This window comes from Mirounga angustirostris, unplaced genomic scaffold (genome assembly GCF_029215605.1).
Source record: "Mirounga angustirostris isolate CCGP_5_RB_7025 unplaced genomic scaffold, mMirAng1.0.hap1 SCAF_10, whole genome shotgun sequence".
In the NCBI taxonomy this organism is placed as follows: domain Eukaryota; kingdom Metazoa; phylum Chordata; class Mammalia; order Carnivora; family Phocidae; genus Mirounga; species Mirounga angustirostris.
The window spans coordinates 9,315,464-9,330,907 of record NW_026991718.1 but is presented as its reverse complement, the minus strand read 5'-3'; the positions used below and the strand labels follow the sequence as shown (position 1 = coordinate 9,330,907).

The 15,444-nt window shown below is 45.5% G+C and overlaps 1 protein-coding gene across 1 annotated transcript in view; it reads left to right on the top strand.

The window, feature by feature from the left end:
- Nucleotides 1–13,475, top strand: part of DCDC2C (doublecortin domain containing 2C) — a 107,010-nt gene extending 93,535 nt beyond the window's left edge. The window contains exons 12-13 of the mRNA XM_064573528.1: nt 3,914–3,961; nt 12,981–13,475. Of these exons, the coding sequence (XP_064429598.1) occupies nt 3,914–3,961; nt 12,981–13,004 (72 nt within the window). The 3' untranslated portion in view covers nt 13,005–13,475. The remainder of the gene's footprint in view (nt 1–3,913; nt 3,962–12,980) is intronic.
- Nucleotides 13,476–15,444: the final 1,969 nt, after the last annotated feature.

Here is a 15,444-nt window from a genome sequence, read left to right as displayed (position 1 = left end):
TGATAAGGAGAAGCAAAGTGTTAATCGGAGGTACTGAGCATTCAAATGAACCTTAATAGTTTAATCAACGATGTGTGTGGAGGGAAGTGTGCTAGACCGAGAGCTCGGGGGCCAAGTACCCACCCTGTCCCTGGGATCTGTGGCATCCAAGCAAGTCACTCAAATTCTTTTAACATTATTTTCCTCATCTACAGAGTTGATAGCATATGGCACTGTTGTGTTAAATGAGGAAAGTAATCTGAAGGTATATTGGGAGCTCTGAACTGTATATAAACCCACAGCCATTCTTCATTCTGTGCTGGCTTCTCTTGGAACTCCCCTGAGTTCTGCGGGTCTGTTTGCTCGTTGTGAAGAGACACCTGCATCTCTTCGCTTGGCTGAGGGGCCCTCTCCTGCTGTGTCACACCTCCATCAGTGTCTTGCTTTAATTTCCAGCCATCTCTGCACACCTGATTTTGACAGGTCCTCCAGTGGACATTTTACTGTCGTTGTGCGCCAGGCAAATATTCAGGTTGAAACACTTGCTCACGTTGAATGGTCCAGGAGGGCATTCTCACCTGCTTTCACCATATACTTTTGTTGAATTTCTTGGCAAATTTCTCAGGAATAATACCGATAGCATAATGTGTTGTCATTCCTTTCAAATGAGATGCTGATATGTTTTCATCAGTATGAAGAAGAGAAGAATAAACAGCTTATAACATGATTGGAATTTAGTCTAGGAAGGGACCATAAAGATCCAATAGCCATCCCTCCCACCCCATCTCCTCTGCAATTTCTCTTCTGATGAAGTTCTACTACCGTTACTATCTGGGTCTTATTTTTTATGTGTAAAATAAAAGGTAAGGATGAAATCATCGGTTTTCAATCTTTAAAAGGAAACGTTGGAATGTTTTTTTTTTTTTTTTTAAAGATTTTATTTATTTATTTGACAGAGAGACACACAGCGAGAGAGGGAACACAAGTGGGGGGAGTGGGAGAGGGAGAAGCAGGCTCCCTGCAGAGCAGGGAGCCCGATGCGGGACTCGATCCCAGGACCCTGAGACCATGACCTGAGCCGAAGGCAGACGCTTAACGACTGAGCCACCCAGGCGCCCCGTTGGAATGTTTTATAGTGGAGAACTCAAGGGGTCAAGGTTAGTACCATCAGTGATAAAGTAATGTCAATCTCATATACCTCTTGGTAGGATGCAGTGGGAAGGACACTGCATCTCTCTGGTGTTGCTCCCCCAAATCCACAACTCCGTTCCATTCATGAGAAGATATCAGCCACACCCAACCTGAAGGACGTTCTACAGAATACCCAGCCAGTAGTCTTCAGAAGTGTCCTGGCCATGGGAAGTGAGGAGAGCCTGAGAAGCTGTCACAGTTTGGAGGACACTAGGAGACACGACCACTGACTGCAAGGCGCTATGGTGAATTGGGTCCTGGAACAGAAAAAGGATATTAATGGAAAAACTGGTGGAATCCAAACAAAGCCTGTAGTTAAATAGTATTGTCTTAATGTTAATTTTAGTTTTTATAGTGCACCATGGTTATATAAGATGCTAACTCCAGGCGAAGTGAGGTGAAGGGGGTATTAGAACTCTGTCAGGATTACAGAGGACAGTGGACATGGGTCATCACGTTGCTTGGTGGTGACGAGGTCCAAGGTGTGGTCTTGGGAGAAGGATGGAGAACAGGCTTGCTGGATGTGATGAGATGGCAGAGCTGAGAGACCAAGTCTGGAAGATTTGTCTCGAGTGGCTATTGATATCCCCAAGGGCTCTGACAGGGGCTCTGAGAGCGGGATTGAGGACTGGGAGAGTCAGGGAGAGAGGGGCGGGGCGCTCCAAGGAGGGTAAGTGGCAAGTAGAGTCTGAGGACACGAACTGTGAAGGGTTTTAGGGAGGAGGAAGGACTAACGGTTTGGACATGGCAGTGAGGAGCAAGGAGGACCTGTCCCCGCTTCCGAGCGTGTGGAAGAGCCAGCAACCATCACTTGGGAAGCTATGTCCTCGGGAGGGTATGACTTGGGCCATTTTTTCTGCAGGGCACTTTGAAGCTTGGGTACCTCTGAACCAGCAATCTGCATCTGGAAGTTTATCCTAAGGCTCTAAAGTCAGACCAGTTCTTATTCTCTACTGCCAGATTTCATATAGATTACAATTTAAAACAGCAAGTGGTGGGTCTGTGACTTAAATTTATTTCCATTTTAGGGGGCTTTTCTCTTTGTTCCAAATTTTCTATCATGAGCACATTTGAATGCAGAAAATTAAAATTATTTTAAGAATAAAATAGCTTATACTGACTGCAGGCTTGCTCATTAGGTTCCCTGTTTTTCTAGGTTCCCAGTGGGAGAGGAATCCTTCAAGCCACTATCAGAGATGTTGTGAATTCAAACTACTTTTTGATTTAATTTGTAATTCCCTCTAAGGACTTGGAAAATGTCTTTGCTGATTTATTTAAAAAACATTCTAGCCCACAGAGAAATCAGACGCCTAGGTAATAGTTACAAAGTACAAAAATTAAATGCTATCTAACACTGGGCTTCTAACTTTTTGCAAACAAATTATACCCTAAACCAAAACATGGGATTTATTTTCACCAATTTGAGCCTGACATCTTAATTTATAGCGAGTGGCTGCCGTCTACTGTGGCAGTCATAGAAATAATGACAACGAAAATGAGGTTTCCAGGCAAGTGCTGACTACCGCTCTCACAACATGTTCAAATCACATACACTTTAAAGCAGTTAAATTGATGGAACTCTCTATGGACAGAGGCAGGGTTTTCCTGACCTCCTCCAGCTGCCGGGGAGTCTGGTTCCGGGCGGCCTTTGGCCTCCCACGATGTCCTCACAACCAGCCTGCTCTTGAAACTCTGAGTTCTCGTTCATTCTCTTCTGTCCCAGTTTTCAGATTCTCCAGCTGCTGCCGTTGGCAGTTTAATCTCTCCAATCACATCTTGTAACAGCTTCTTGAATTTCTTCCTCCAGTGGCTGTCAGCTCCCCCAGCTGCTCTTGTCCATCTTTTTTTCATCCCACTTGCCAAAATGTCAAGCCTTCAGAACAGCTTCAGTCTAGCTGTTTGGCTCCTGAGTTCAAGTTCACTGAAGTGGTTATTAGCAAAAGTATTTCTGTGTTAACTATGCCAGTGGGAACTTGGGCACATCGGTACACTCAGAAGCATGTATCTATGATAGGACCGAGATTCTCATGCTATGCTCATGAGTTGACAGAGACTCCATAAACCTCAGAATACCTGAAGTCAAAGCAAAATTGCCAGATAGGCTGTGAAATGGGGCAGACCCACACAAGCTGCACTGCATTTATTCACGCCTTACTGTGTGTATCAGTGGGTTCTGTCTTGCAAGTGTTGATGTTGTCATCCATTTCTTTTAGTGTTTTTCATTTTAGACTGAATGTTCTATTTTTATTGCTATTTACTGTTGGGGTCTTTGAAAGGCAGCTGCTGTGTAAGTTGAGCTGGTTTACATTTTCTGGTTGTTTGTAGGGTACACCCAACACCTGCATTTTATGGTTTACTGTTGTAACCGGAGAGACTCGGTTACCTACTAAATCTTGTGTGGAGGGAAGGAAATGCCACCATGTGCCCCTGACTTCCCTCAATGAAGCTGCATGAGGAAGTAGTTTAAGAAAAATGTGCTTTTCTTTAGAGGAAAAAAATAAGATCACAGTTTTGCCAGTTGCCCTGTGATCTCAGAAACTACAATTTGCATAATGTTGGCATGACTTTCTGTATCATGATGCATGATTATCCTTTTACTGAAACTGGCTCTAAATTCTCTCTAAACTAGCCCACTTGGTTATATTCCAGCAATTCCTTTAGCTGTAGGTCTTACTTCTAAATCTCATGGTATGTAAACCCTTTGGTCAGTTTATTAATATCTGGATTTTTCTCTCTTTTTTAGCATCTCTCAAGAACCTCAGCAAGAATAAAAAAGTGGTTCCGTTTCCTGGTAAGAGAGTGAATTATCGATGATCATTTGTGGGGCACATGTGACATGTGCAGATGGCTGTTCTGGGCTCACTTTGTCCATTTGCGGGTTTCCCCATTGAAACGGTCCCACGTAGGTCACTTTATATATCGCCCCAGACCGGGCACCCACCAGCCCTTCTGTCTTCTGGCCGCCTTCCACTTGTATTATGTGGCTTTGAACAGATGACTTACTCTCTCATCACTAAGCAGGGACCCCTCTAAACTGTACTTTGGATGGCCAGGTTTTTCAGTGCATGACAAGTGCTAGTTTAGACCCACCATGTGGTGGTGCTGTCTGTCAGCCCACAGTTCCGTCCAGGCATCATGCAATTAATTGTAATATTTCACGGCATACCCTTCTAATACATTGTAAAAAAAAAAAAAAGCAGAGATGAGAAAAACTAAAGCTCCTGAAAGTTGTGACAAGGAGTACAGATTTCAGACAGGAGACTTGAGACAGAGGAGTGCACCCAAGTGATGCACTTTTAGCCCCATGTAGAGGTCCACTGGGTCGTGGGCTCGGCTCTGATAGGAAATGGAGCATGTGTGTCTGGGACTAGCAGCATCTTGTTGGCAACTGCATTTAAAGGGCAAGGAGAGCTCAGGGAGTTTGGAAATATGTTTTATTGCATAATAATATAACACATTATTTTATTTTATATTAATATTTAACATAAACTTATATTACATTTCATGGTAATCTATTACTCACATAAACGTGCTTTAATATCTTTTTAAATTATTATATTATGTTAATCTCCATACATTACATCATTAGTTTTTGATGTAGTGTTCCATGATTCATTGTTTGTGCATAACACCCAGTGCTCCATGCAGAATGTGCCCTCCTCAATACCCACCACCAGACTAACCCATCCTCCCACCCCCCTCCCCTCTAGAACCCTCAGTTTGTTTTTCAGAGTCCATCGTCTCTCATGGTTCCTCTCCCCCTCCCGATTTCCCCCCCTTCATTCTTCCCCTCCTGCTATCTTCTTCTTCTTCTTTTTTTTTTAACATATAATGTATTATTTGTTTCAGAGGTATAGGTCTGTTATTCAACAGTCTTACACAATTCACAGGGCTCACCATAACACATACCCTCCCCAATGTCCATCACCCAGCAACCCCATCCCTCCCACCCCCCACCATTCTGGTAACCCTCAGTTTGTTTCCTGAGATTAAGAATTCCTCATATCAGTGAGGTCATATGATACATGTCTTTCTATGATTGACTTATTTTGCTCAGCATAACACTCTCCAGTTCCATCCACGTCATTGCAAATGGCAAGATTTTATTCCTTTTGATGGCTGCATAATATTCCACTGTATATATATATATATACACCACATCTCTTTATCCATTCATCTGTCGATGGACATCTTGGCTCTTTCCATAGTTTGGCTATTGTGGATATTGCTGCTATAAACATCAGGGTGCACGTGCCCCTTCAGATCCCTACATTTGTATCTTTGGGGTAAATACCCAGTAATGCAATTACTGGGTCATATGGTAGCTCTATTTTAAACTTTTTGAGGACCCTCCATACTGTTTTCCAGAGTGGCTGCACCAGCTTGCATTCCCACCAACAGTGTAGGAGGGTTCCCCTTTCTCCACATCTGTCATTTCCTGACTTGTTAATTTTAGCCATTCTGACTGGTGTGAGGTGGTATCTCATTGAGGTTTTGATTTGGATTTCCCTGATGCTGAGCGATGTTGAGCACTTTTTCATGGGTCTGTTGGCCATTTGGATGTCTTCTTTGGAAAAATGTCTGTTCATGTCTTCTGCCCATTTCTTTCTTTCTTTTTTTTTTTTTTTACCATTCAGTTTCAATTTCTTTTTAAAAATTTTTTTATTGTTATGTTAATCACCATACATTACATCATCAGTTTTTGATGTAGTGTTCCATGATTCATTGTGCATAACACCCAGTGCTCCATGCAGAACATGCCCTCTTTAATACCCATCACCAGGCTAACCCATCTTTCCACCCCCCTCCCCTCTAGAACCCTCAGTTTGTTTTTCAGAGTCCATCGTCTCTCATGGTTCGTCTCCACCTCTGATTTCCCCCCCTTCATTCTTCCCCTCCTGCTATCGTCTTCTTCTTTTTTTTTTTCTTAACATATATTGCATTGTTTCAGAGGTACAGATCTGTGATTCAACAGTCTTGCACAATTCACAGCACTCACCATAGCACATACCCTCCCTAATGTCTATCACCCAGCCACCCCATCTCTCCCACCCCACCCCCCACTCCAGCAAACCTCAGTTTGTTTCCTGAGATTAAGAATTCCTCATATCAGTGAGGTCATATGATACATGTCTTTCTCTGATTGACCTTATTTCGCTCAGCGTAACACCCTCCAGTTCCATCCACATCGTCGCAAATTCTTCTGCCCATTTCTTGATTGGATCATTTGTTCTTTGGGTGTTGAGTTTGATAAGTTCTTTGTAGATTTTGGATACTAGCCCTTTATCTGATATGTCATTTGCAAATATCTTCTCCCATTCTGTCGGTTGTCTTTTGGTTTTGTTGACTGTTTCTTTTGCTGTGCAAAAGCTTTTTATCTTGATGAAGTCCCATTAGTTCATTTTTGCCCTTGCTTCCCTTGCCTTTGGCGATGTTTCTAGGAAGAAGTTGCTTCGGCTGAGGTCAAAGAGGTTGCTGCCTGTGTTCTCCTTTAGGATTTTGATGGACTCCTGTCTCACATTGAGGTCTTTCAACCATTTGGAGTCTATTTTTGTGTGTGGTGTAAGGAAATGGTCCAGTTTCATTCTTCTGCACGTGGCTGTCCAATTTTCCCAACACCATTTGTTGAAGAGACTGTCTTTTTTCCATTGGACATTCTTTCCTGCTTTGTCGAAGATTAGTTGACCATAGAGTTGAGGGTCCATTTCTGGGCTCTCTATTCTGTTCCATTGACCTATGTGTCTGTTTTTGTGCCAGGACCATACTGTCTTGATGATGACAGCTTTGTAATAGAGCTGGAAGCCCGGAATTGTGATGCCGCCAGCTTTGCTTTTCTTTTTCAACATGCCTCTGGCTATTTGGGGTCTTTTTTGGTTCCATACAAATTTTAGGATTATTTGTTCCATTTCTTTGAAAAAAGTGGATGGTATTTTGATAGAGATTGCATTGACTGTGTAGATTGCTCTAGGTAGCATTGACATCTTCACCATATTTGTTCTTCCAATCCATGAGCATGAAACATTTTGCATTTCTATGTGTCTTCCTCAATTTCTTTCATGAGTGTTTTATAGTTTTCTGAGTACAGATTCTTTGCCTCTTTGGTTAGATTTATTCCTAGGTATCTTCTGGTTTTGGGTGCAATTGTAAATGGGATTGACCCCTTAGTTTCTCTTTCTTCTGTCTTCTTGTTGGTGTATAGGAATGCCACTGATTTCTGTGCATTGATTTTATATCCTGCAACCTTACTGAATTCCTGTTTGAGTTCTAGCAGTTTGGGGGTGGAGTCTTTTGGATTTTCCACATAAAGTATCATATCATCTGCAAACAGTGAGAGTTTGGCTTCTTCTTTGCCGATTTGGATGCCTGTTATTTTTTTGTTGTCTGATTGCTGTGGCTAGGACTTCCAATATTATGTTGAATAGCAGTGGTGATAGTGGACATCCCTGCCACATTCCTGACCTTAGGGGGAAAACTCTCAGTTTTTCCCCATTGAGAATGATATTCACTGTGGGGTTTTCATAGATGGCTTTTATGATATTGAGGTATGTACCCTCTATTCCTATACTCTGAAGAGTTTTGATCAAGAAAGGATGCTGTACTTTGTCAAATGCTTTTTCTGCATCTATTGAGAGGATCATATGGTTCTTGTTCTTTCTTTTGTTAATGTATTGTATCACGATTGATTTGCGGATGTTGAACCAACCTTGCAGCCCAGGGATAAATCCCACTTGGTCATGGTGAATAATCCTTTTAATGTACTGTTGGATCCTATTGGCTAGTATTTTGGTGAGAATTTTTGCATCCATGTTCATCAGGGATATTGGTCTGTAATTCTCCTTTTTGATGGGGTCTTTGTCTGGTTTGGGGATCAAGGTAATGCTGTCCTCATAAAATGAGTTTGGAAGCTTTCCTTCCATTTCAGTTTCAGAAGAATAGGTATTAATTTTTCTTTAAATGTTTAGTAGAATTTCCCTGGGAAGCCATCTGGCCCTGGGCTTTTGTTTTTTGGGAGATTTTTGATGACTGCTTCAATTTCCTTGGTGGTTATAGGTCTGTTCAGGTTTTCTATTTCTTCCTGGTTCAGTTTTGGTAGTTGATACATCTCTAGGAATGCATCCATTTCTTCCAGATTATCTAATTTGCTGGCATAGGGTTCTCATAATATGTTCTTAAAGTTGTTTGTATTTCTTTGGTGTTGGTTGTGATCTCTCCTCTTTCATTCATGATTTTGTTGATTTGGGTCATTTCTCTTTTCTTTTTGATAAGTCTGGCCAGGGGTTTATCAAACTTGTTAATTCTTTCAAAGAACCAGCTCCTAGTTTCGTTGATCTGTTCTACTGTTCTTTTGGTTTCTATTTCATTGATTTCTGCTCTGATCTTTATGATTTCTCTTCTCCTGCTGGGTTTAGGCTTTATTTGCTGTTCTTTCTCCAGCTCCTTTAGGTGGAGGGTTAGGTTGTGTACTTGAGACCTTTCTTGTTTCTTGAGAAAGGCTTGTATTGCTATATACTTTCCTCTTAGGACTGCCTCTGCTGCATCTCAAAGATTTTGAACAGTTGTGTTTTCATTTTCATTGGTTTCCATGATTTTTTTAAATTCTTCTTTAATTTCCTGGTTGACCCATTCATTCTTCAGTAGGATGCTCTTTAGCCTCCATGTATTTGAGTTCTTTCCGACTTTCCTCTTGTGATTGAGTTCTAGTTTCAAAGCATTGTGGTCTGAAAATAGGCAGGGAATGATCCCAATCTTTTGGTACCGGTTGAGACCTGATTTGTGACCTAGGATGTGATCTATTCTGGAGAATGTTCCATGGGGACTAGAGAAGAATGTGTATTCCGTTGCTTTGGGATGGAATGTTCTGAATATGTCTGTGAAGTCCATTTGGTCCAGTGTGTCATTTAAAGTCTTTTTCCTTGTTGCTCTTTTGCTTAGACGATCTGTCCATTTCAGTGAGGGGGGTAAATGTGCTTTAATATCTTAATTCTATTTTTAGTCTTGCACATTCTCATTTTCTTGTGTTTAAGAAAGCTTTATGTGTAGGACTGGGGGGCAGCTGGTTCATTCATTCTTGATGGCCTTATCCTCGCATTTTCTGAGTACCTTCCGTTTGTCGGGTTGAGCTGGGCGCTGGAGACGCAAGGCTGAGCTGCCCGCGTGTGGGGGCAGGCGGACTGTGAGCAGGGATCACGCCCACCCGCAGGAGGGAGCGTGCAGGAGGGCCCATGCTGCTGAGCGGGTCCCCGGCGCTGAACGCCTCCCCGAGGTTTGCGAAGGGCGGCTTCAGCCGAGCTGGCTCTCACTGCCTCCCCCTGTCATTTGGCGCATGGTCAGGTTACCTTGTGGCATACCTAGCTCCCCCTTTGCTGTTCAAACTCGTATGTGATCACGAGTTGATCATGATCAATTTTTACAGCTCACTGCCTGCTTTCATTCACTCGCCACTGTAATCCTCCCTTTTAAAGATTCATACTGGGCGCCTGGGTGGCTCGGTTGGTTAAGCGTCCAACCCTGGATTTCGGCTCAGGTCATGATCTCAGAGTTGGGAGATCCACTCCTGCATCAGGCTCTGCACTGATTGTGGAGTCTGCTTAAGATATTCTCTCTCTCTTGGGGCGCTGGGTGGCTCAGTCGGTTAAGCGACTGCCTTCGGCTCAGGTCATGATCCTGGAGTCCCGGGATCGAGTCCCGCATCGGGCTCCCTGCTCGGCGGGGAGTCTGCTTCTCCCTCTGACCTTCCTCCCTCTCATGCTGTCTCTCATTCTCTCTCTCTCTCAAATAAATAAATAAAATCTTTAAAAAAATAAAAATAAAAAAAAAATAAACATTCATACTTTCACCCTGTTTCAAGAAAGAAACAAGCGGGAAATAAAAAGAAAGAAAGAATAACGAACCCAGAACGGGAAGGCGACTTGTGCAACATGGTTCTTACAGGACGGAGGCGGGACGCGCGCGAACACAGGGAAGCAGCGCGGGCCTGCGGGTCTGGGCGGGCGCCTGACGGAGCGCCCCGCGCATGCGTGAGGAGGGCTCGGCCTTGCTCTCCGCCAGCGGCTGGCTTGCGCTGGGAGGGGGCGCAGGGGCGTGCGAGGACGTCTTGGAGCGTGCCTGTGGGCCCAGGAGAGGCTGCGGGGGTGTGCAGGTGGTGCAGGAACGCAGAGGGTCGCTCAGGCGCGCGTGAGGCTCGGCAGGGGTCCGCCAGGAGGCGGTCGGCGAAGGGCTGCGCACGTGCGCAGGGGCACAGCGCCCGGCCGGGCCGTGGTTTCCGCCGTGCCCACGGAAAGTGGCTTGCGGGCCTGGCGGGACGGGGCGGAAAGGCAGGTCAGAGGCCGTTCAAGGTCCTCGGATGGCCGAGAGGCCGGGCCCAGCAACGCCCGCGTCTCCGGGACTTGGCACCGTGAGTGGGTCTTTCTGGGTCCCTCAGGGCCTGCCGGGGGGCGGAGGCCGCGCTGGGTGTCTCTGCCCCCAGCCGGGCCGCGGGGTCCCGGGTTTTGCCGTGGCGCCGTCTTCCCCACACGGCCTTCCGGTTAGCAGCGGGAGGAGGTTACCTCAGACCTCAGCCTCTTCAGCCCGGAGGCGGGCCCTGGGGCCAGCGCAGGAGTGTGGCGCCGAGTGCAGGCGGGCCGGCAGGAAGGGTCCCTGGTGGCTCCGCCCTCGGGGAGGGGGACGGGAGGGCGGCCCTGGTGGCCCCCGGGCCGTCCTTGCTGCAGCCTTCTGTGTCATTCTGACGGTTTGGGCTTTATGCGGTCGCTGTGTCAGCAGGGCTGCGATGGGATCGAGTGTATGTTGAAGACAGTGACTTTGACAGCAGGAGGGAAGGGGAAGGTGAGAGCATTGCCTTCACTCACAACATTCTGTGAGGGACGAGCCTGGAGCGGGCATGGGCCGCGGAGGAGGGACAGGGCTCCCTGAGGTGACAGAGGCCTGGGGCGGGCGTGGGCCGCGAGAAGGGACGGCGCTCCCTGAGGTGACAGAGGCCTGGGGCGGGCGTGGGCCGCGAGAAGGGACGGCGCTCCCTGAGGTGACAGAGGCCTGGGGCGGGCGTGGGCCGCGGAGAAGGGACGGCGCTCCCTGAGGTGACAGAGGCCTCGGGAGGGCGTGGGCCGCGGAGAAGGGACGGCGCTCCCTGAGGTGACAGAGGCCTGGGGCGGGCGTGGGCCGCGAGAAGGGACAGGGCTCCCTGAGGTGACAGAGGCCTGGGGCGGGCGTGGGCCAAGGAGGAGGGACAGGGCTCCCTGAGGTGACAGAGGCCTGGGGCGGGCCTGGGCCGCGAGAAGGGACGGCGCTCCCTGAGGTGACAGAGGCCTGGGGCGGGCGTGGGCCGCGAGAAGGGACGGCGCTCCCTGAGGTGACAGAGGCCTCGGGAGGGCGTGGGCCGCGGAGGAGGGACGGCGCTCCCTGAGGTGACAGAGGCCTCGGGAGGGCGTGGGCCGCGGAGGAGGGACGGCGCTCCCTGAGGTGACAGAGGCCTCGGGAGGGCGTGGGCCGCGGAGGAGGGACGGCGCTCCCTGAGGTGACAGAGGCCTGGGGCGGGCGTGGGCCGCGAGAAGGGACGGCGCTCCCTGAGGTGACAGAGGCCTGGGGCTGGCCTGGGCCGCGGAGAAGGGACGGCGCTCCCTGAGGTGACAGAGGCCTCGGGAGGGCGTGGGCCGCGGAGAAGGGACGGCGCTCCCTGAGGTGACAGAGGCCTCGGGAGGGCGTGGGCCGCGGAGAAGGGACGGCGCTCCCTGAGGTGACAGAGGCCTCGGGAGGGCGTGGGCCGCGGAGGAGGGACGGTGCTCCCTGAGGTGACAGAGGCCTGGGGCGGGCGTGGGCCGCGAGAAGGGACGGCGCTCCCTGAGGTGACAGAGGCCTGGGGCGGGCGTGGGCCGCGCAGGAGGGACGGCGCTCCCTGAGGTGACAGAGGCCTGGCGTGAGTGTGGGCTATGACTAGAAAGAGAATGGGCTTTGCAGGAAGATTCGTGGAGTTGACCAGATTGACCAGATTTGGCCACAGGCTGGATATGAGGAGCAAGGATGAAGTCGGAGTTGGGGCTCTGGACTGGAGTCTAGGTCTTGCTTCTGCAAAGGAAAGAGAGAACAGGTTTGGAGGGAAGGCGACAGGTAAGCACATCGGCGAAGATGCCTGGCTTCTCTGAGGTTCTGTGAGGCCACTCACTGAAGATGTTCTTCCACAGTTAATTTCAAATAGTTCTCTTTCAGTTTCCGGGAGCAGCCTTTGATCCCCTATGCCCAAAGGCCTGTATCACTACAGGAATAGATGGTGTCGTCATTGACAAGTGTGGTTTGGCAAGTGATAGGTTAATAAGTACCTCGTAATCTTTTTGCTTCTGTAGGTTGTTTTCATGTGTTGGTGCCTCTTCTGGAGAAAGACAGTAGCTCTGGATTCTTCTGTGCTCTGATTCTTTCTTTTTGATCTTACTAAAAGTGCCTTTTTTTTTCAACCTCAGTGACCTATGAGAAAGCAAGAGCCCTGCCTATGGTTTTTCAATTTTTAAAGAACTAACAAATACATCCTATTTAATATGTGGTAACATCATTTATACTTGCTTTTCTTAAGCTTTTTGATACTATTGCATTCTACCTATTTTATGCTTGTTTCAGATCTTATTTCCAAGTGAGAGTAAAAGTGATAATGTATGTAAAGCACATTGTAAGTGTAATATACTGTGTGAGAATTATTTCAATAATTCTATCAATATGAAATCAATGATATAGTAGCAATGTTTGTCATTTTATGATTTATTTCACTTGGTTCAGATGGCTACTATGTTTATTGGTGATTTTGTTTTATTTTGTTTACTGAAAACAAGAAAAAGAACCATATGACATTCTAGAGGGAAAAAACACACCTATACTACTAGAAACCCCAGTAAAAATAGAAGACCAAAGAGAACCACCAATGGGACAACAATCACAAGAATCATCATCGACACAATTAGAAGAACAACCTGAGGAACAAGAATTGCTCAAAGAGCCATCTTTGGGACAACCATCCCAAGAACAGATACTTGATGAACAAGAATCATTTGAAAAGCCATCTTTGGGACAACCATCCCAAGAACAGATACCTGACAAACAAGAATCATTTGAACACCCATCAGTGGGACAAAAAGAGATGACCCAGCGAGAAAAAACTAAACAACAAATACCATGAAAACAAAATATCAGGTTGTAAAGAACAACAGTCAGAAGCTAGAAAGGATCATAAAGCAAATGAAAATAAAATTAGACATTCTTTTCACATTATACAGAAGAGGTATGCTAGTACAATATTAAAATTGTGCATTTCATATTTTGGTGGCCAAAATTAAAAAAAAGTGACTAAGACTAAATTAATCTGGAATTCCTTCTTCTGTTCCCTGAATGTAAAGCTGTAAGGGGAGGGAAGTGATTAGTGAGACATAATGTATATTGCCACCTGACTCAGACTTTCATTTCTTACAATATCAGTCTGTATCTGGTATTCCAGAGTGACTCATCTGCCCTGAAAATGGCATATATTTACATAGTGATCTATGATTAATTTTTCCTATTTAAAAGTGAATTAAGGTATCTTATAATTATACGTATTATAATGTATATCCAAGCACATATACATCACACACACACATATGCCTTATATGTTAGAAATTGACAGTAGAACCCATGGAAATGTACATTTTTGGTGATTAAGTGAATGGACTCTCAAGTCAGATTATACAAGTTTAGCTTCTCCATTAAGTATGTGAACTATGTCGTGCCTCCGTTTACTCATCCATAAATTGGGGCTAATAATCATACCTAATTCATAGGTTGTTGGGATAATTTAAAGCAATAATGTTTATTATAAAGTGCTTAGGACAGTGCTGGACACATGGAAGGCACTAAAATATGTTAGTTATTACTGTTACTTCATTTTGGTTGTTATTAAATGAGAGAAGACAAGCAGATTCTCTGCTACGATTATTAGTGTATTTGACTCTTATGGTTAACTGAACTTCTTGCCTGCCAGAACAAAAATGGAAACAAGGATTTTAGGATCATCAAGGTCTTCACTGTTGTTAATTAGTTATATAGAGTTGGCTTGTGGACGGAGAAAGGAAAGCTATCATTTCACTGTAATGATGGCTTCTTGATTTCTTGTTGGACATGCCCTGAGCATTTATGACACCATAAGGAGAAAACTGTAATCACATGGAAACCACCATAGCTTTTTTGGTTAACTAATAAGTTTCTGGTGGAGAGCCCATCGATTCTGATCTAGCTCCATGCTTAGTACATATTTTGGTCCTTGAAAAATAACTTTAGGATGGCATTTCCTGCTGCTTTTAGCCAGATGCTTCTGTCCCAGTGTCCTGGTGTGTGTCATCGTGTGAAGAGGATGGATTGGGGGTGAGAACTGTGGGCCCAGTCCACATGCCACCTTTGTTGACCATATGGTCTTGAACATCTACTTGTCCTTTCTGAGCATCACTTGTTTTCTGTAAAATGAGAATGTTAGAGCTGTGAGAAAATCTCGAGATGGCAGAGGTTACAGCAGGCATTGTTTCACGGTCATCATGGGGGTTTGGAGGCTGGTCCCAAGTCACGTGTGACTGTAGCTTTAGGTGGCAGGGGCAGGACTTGAACTTCCTTAAAAAAATTAGTTCTGAATCCACTATAATACTCAACCTGCCTTAGTACAGAATTATTGTATGAATCAAATGAAATTAAGCTCTCTGAAATTCCTAGTACTATCCTGGTGTAATATAGACTCATTTAATTTTAACAGATACATGAATACTGCTTCTGTAAAATATCACATCCAGATGATCTTCACATTTGGGGTGAGGTTTGAGGGATGTCTGGGTGCCTGGGGGATGGATTGCTTAATTCCCTTCAGAGAGTTATTAAGTATTAAAATCAAACAAAAAATGCAGACCCAAGCAATGTCATGGCATCTTAGCACATTTGAAGATGGGGGCTGAGGTTGGAAGGGGAGAAGATGGACAAAGGGTCATCTTTATATTATTTTATTTTATTCTATATTTTATTTTGTTTTTAATCTTAATTACAGTGTAGTTAGCATATAGTGTTATATTAGTTTCAGGTATACAGTACAGTGATTCAACCCTTCCATACTCAGTGCTCATCATGATGAGTGTACTCTCAGCCCCCATCACCTAATTTCCCCCATCCTCCCACCCACCTCCCCTCTGGTAACCATCAGTTTGTTTTCTATAGGTAAGAGTCTGTTTTTTGGCTTGTCTCTTTTTCTCCCCCTTTGTTCGTTTGTTTTGTTTCTTAAATTCCACA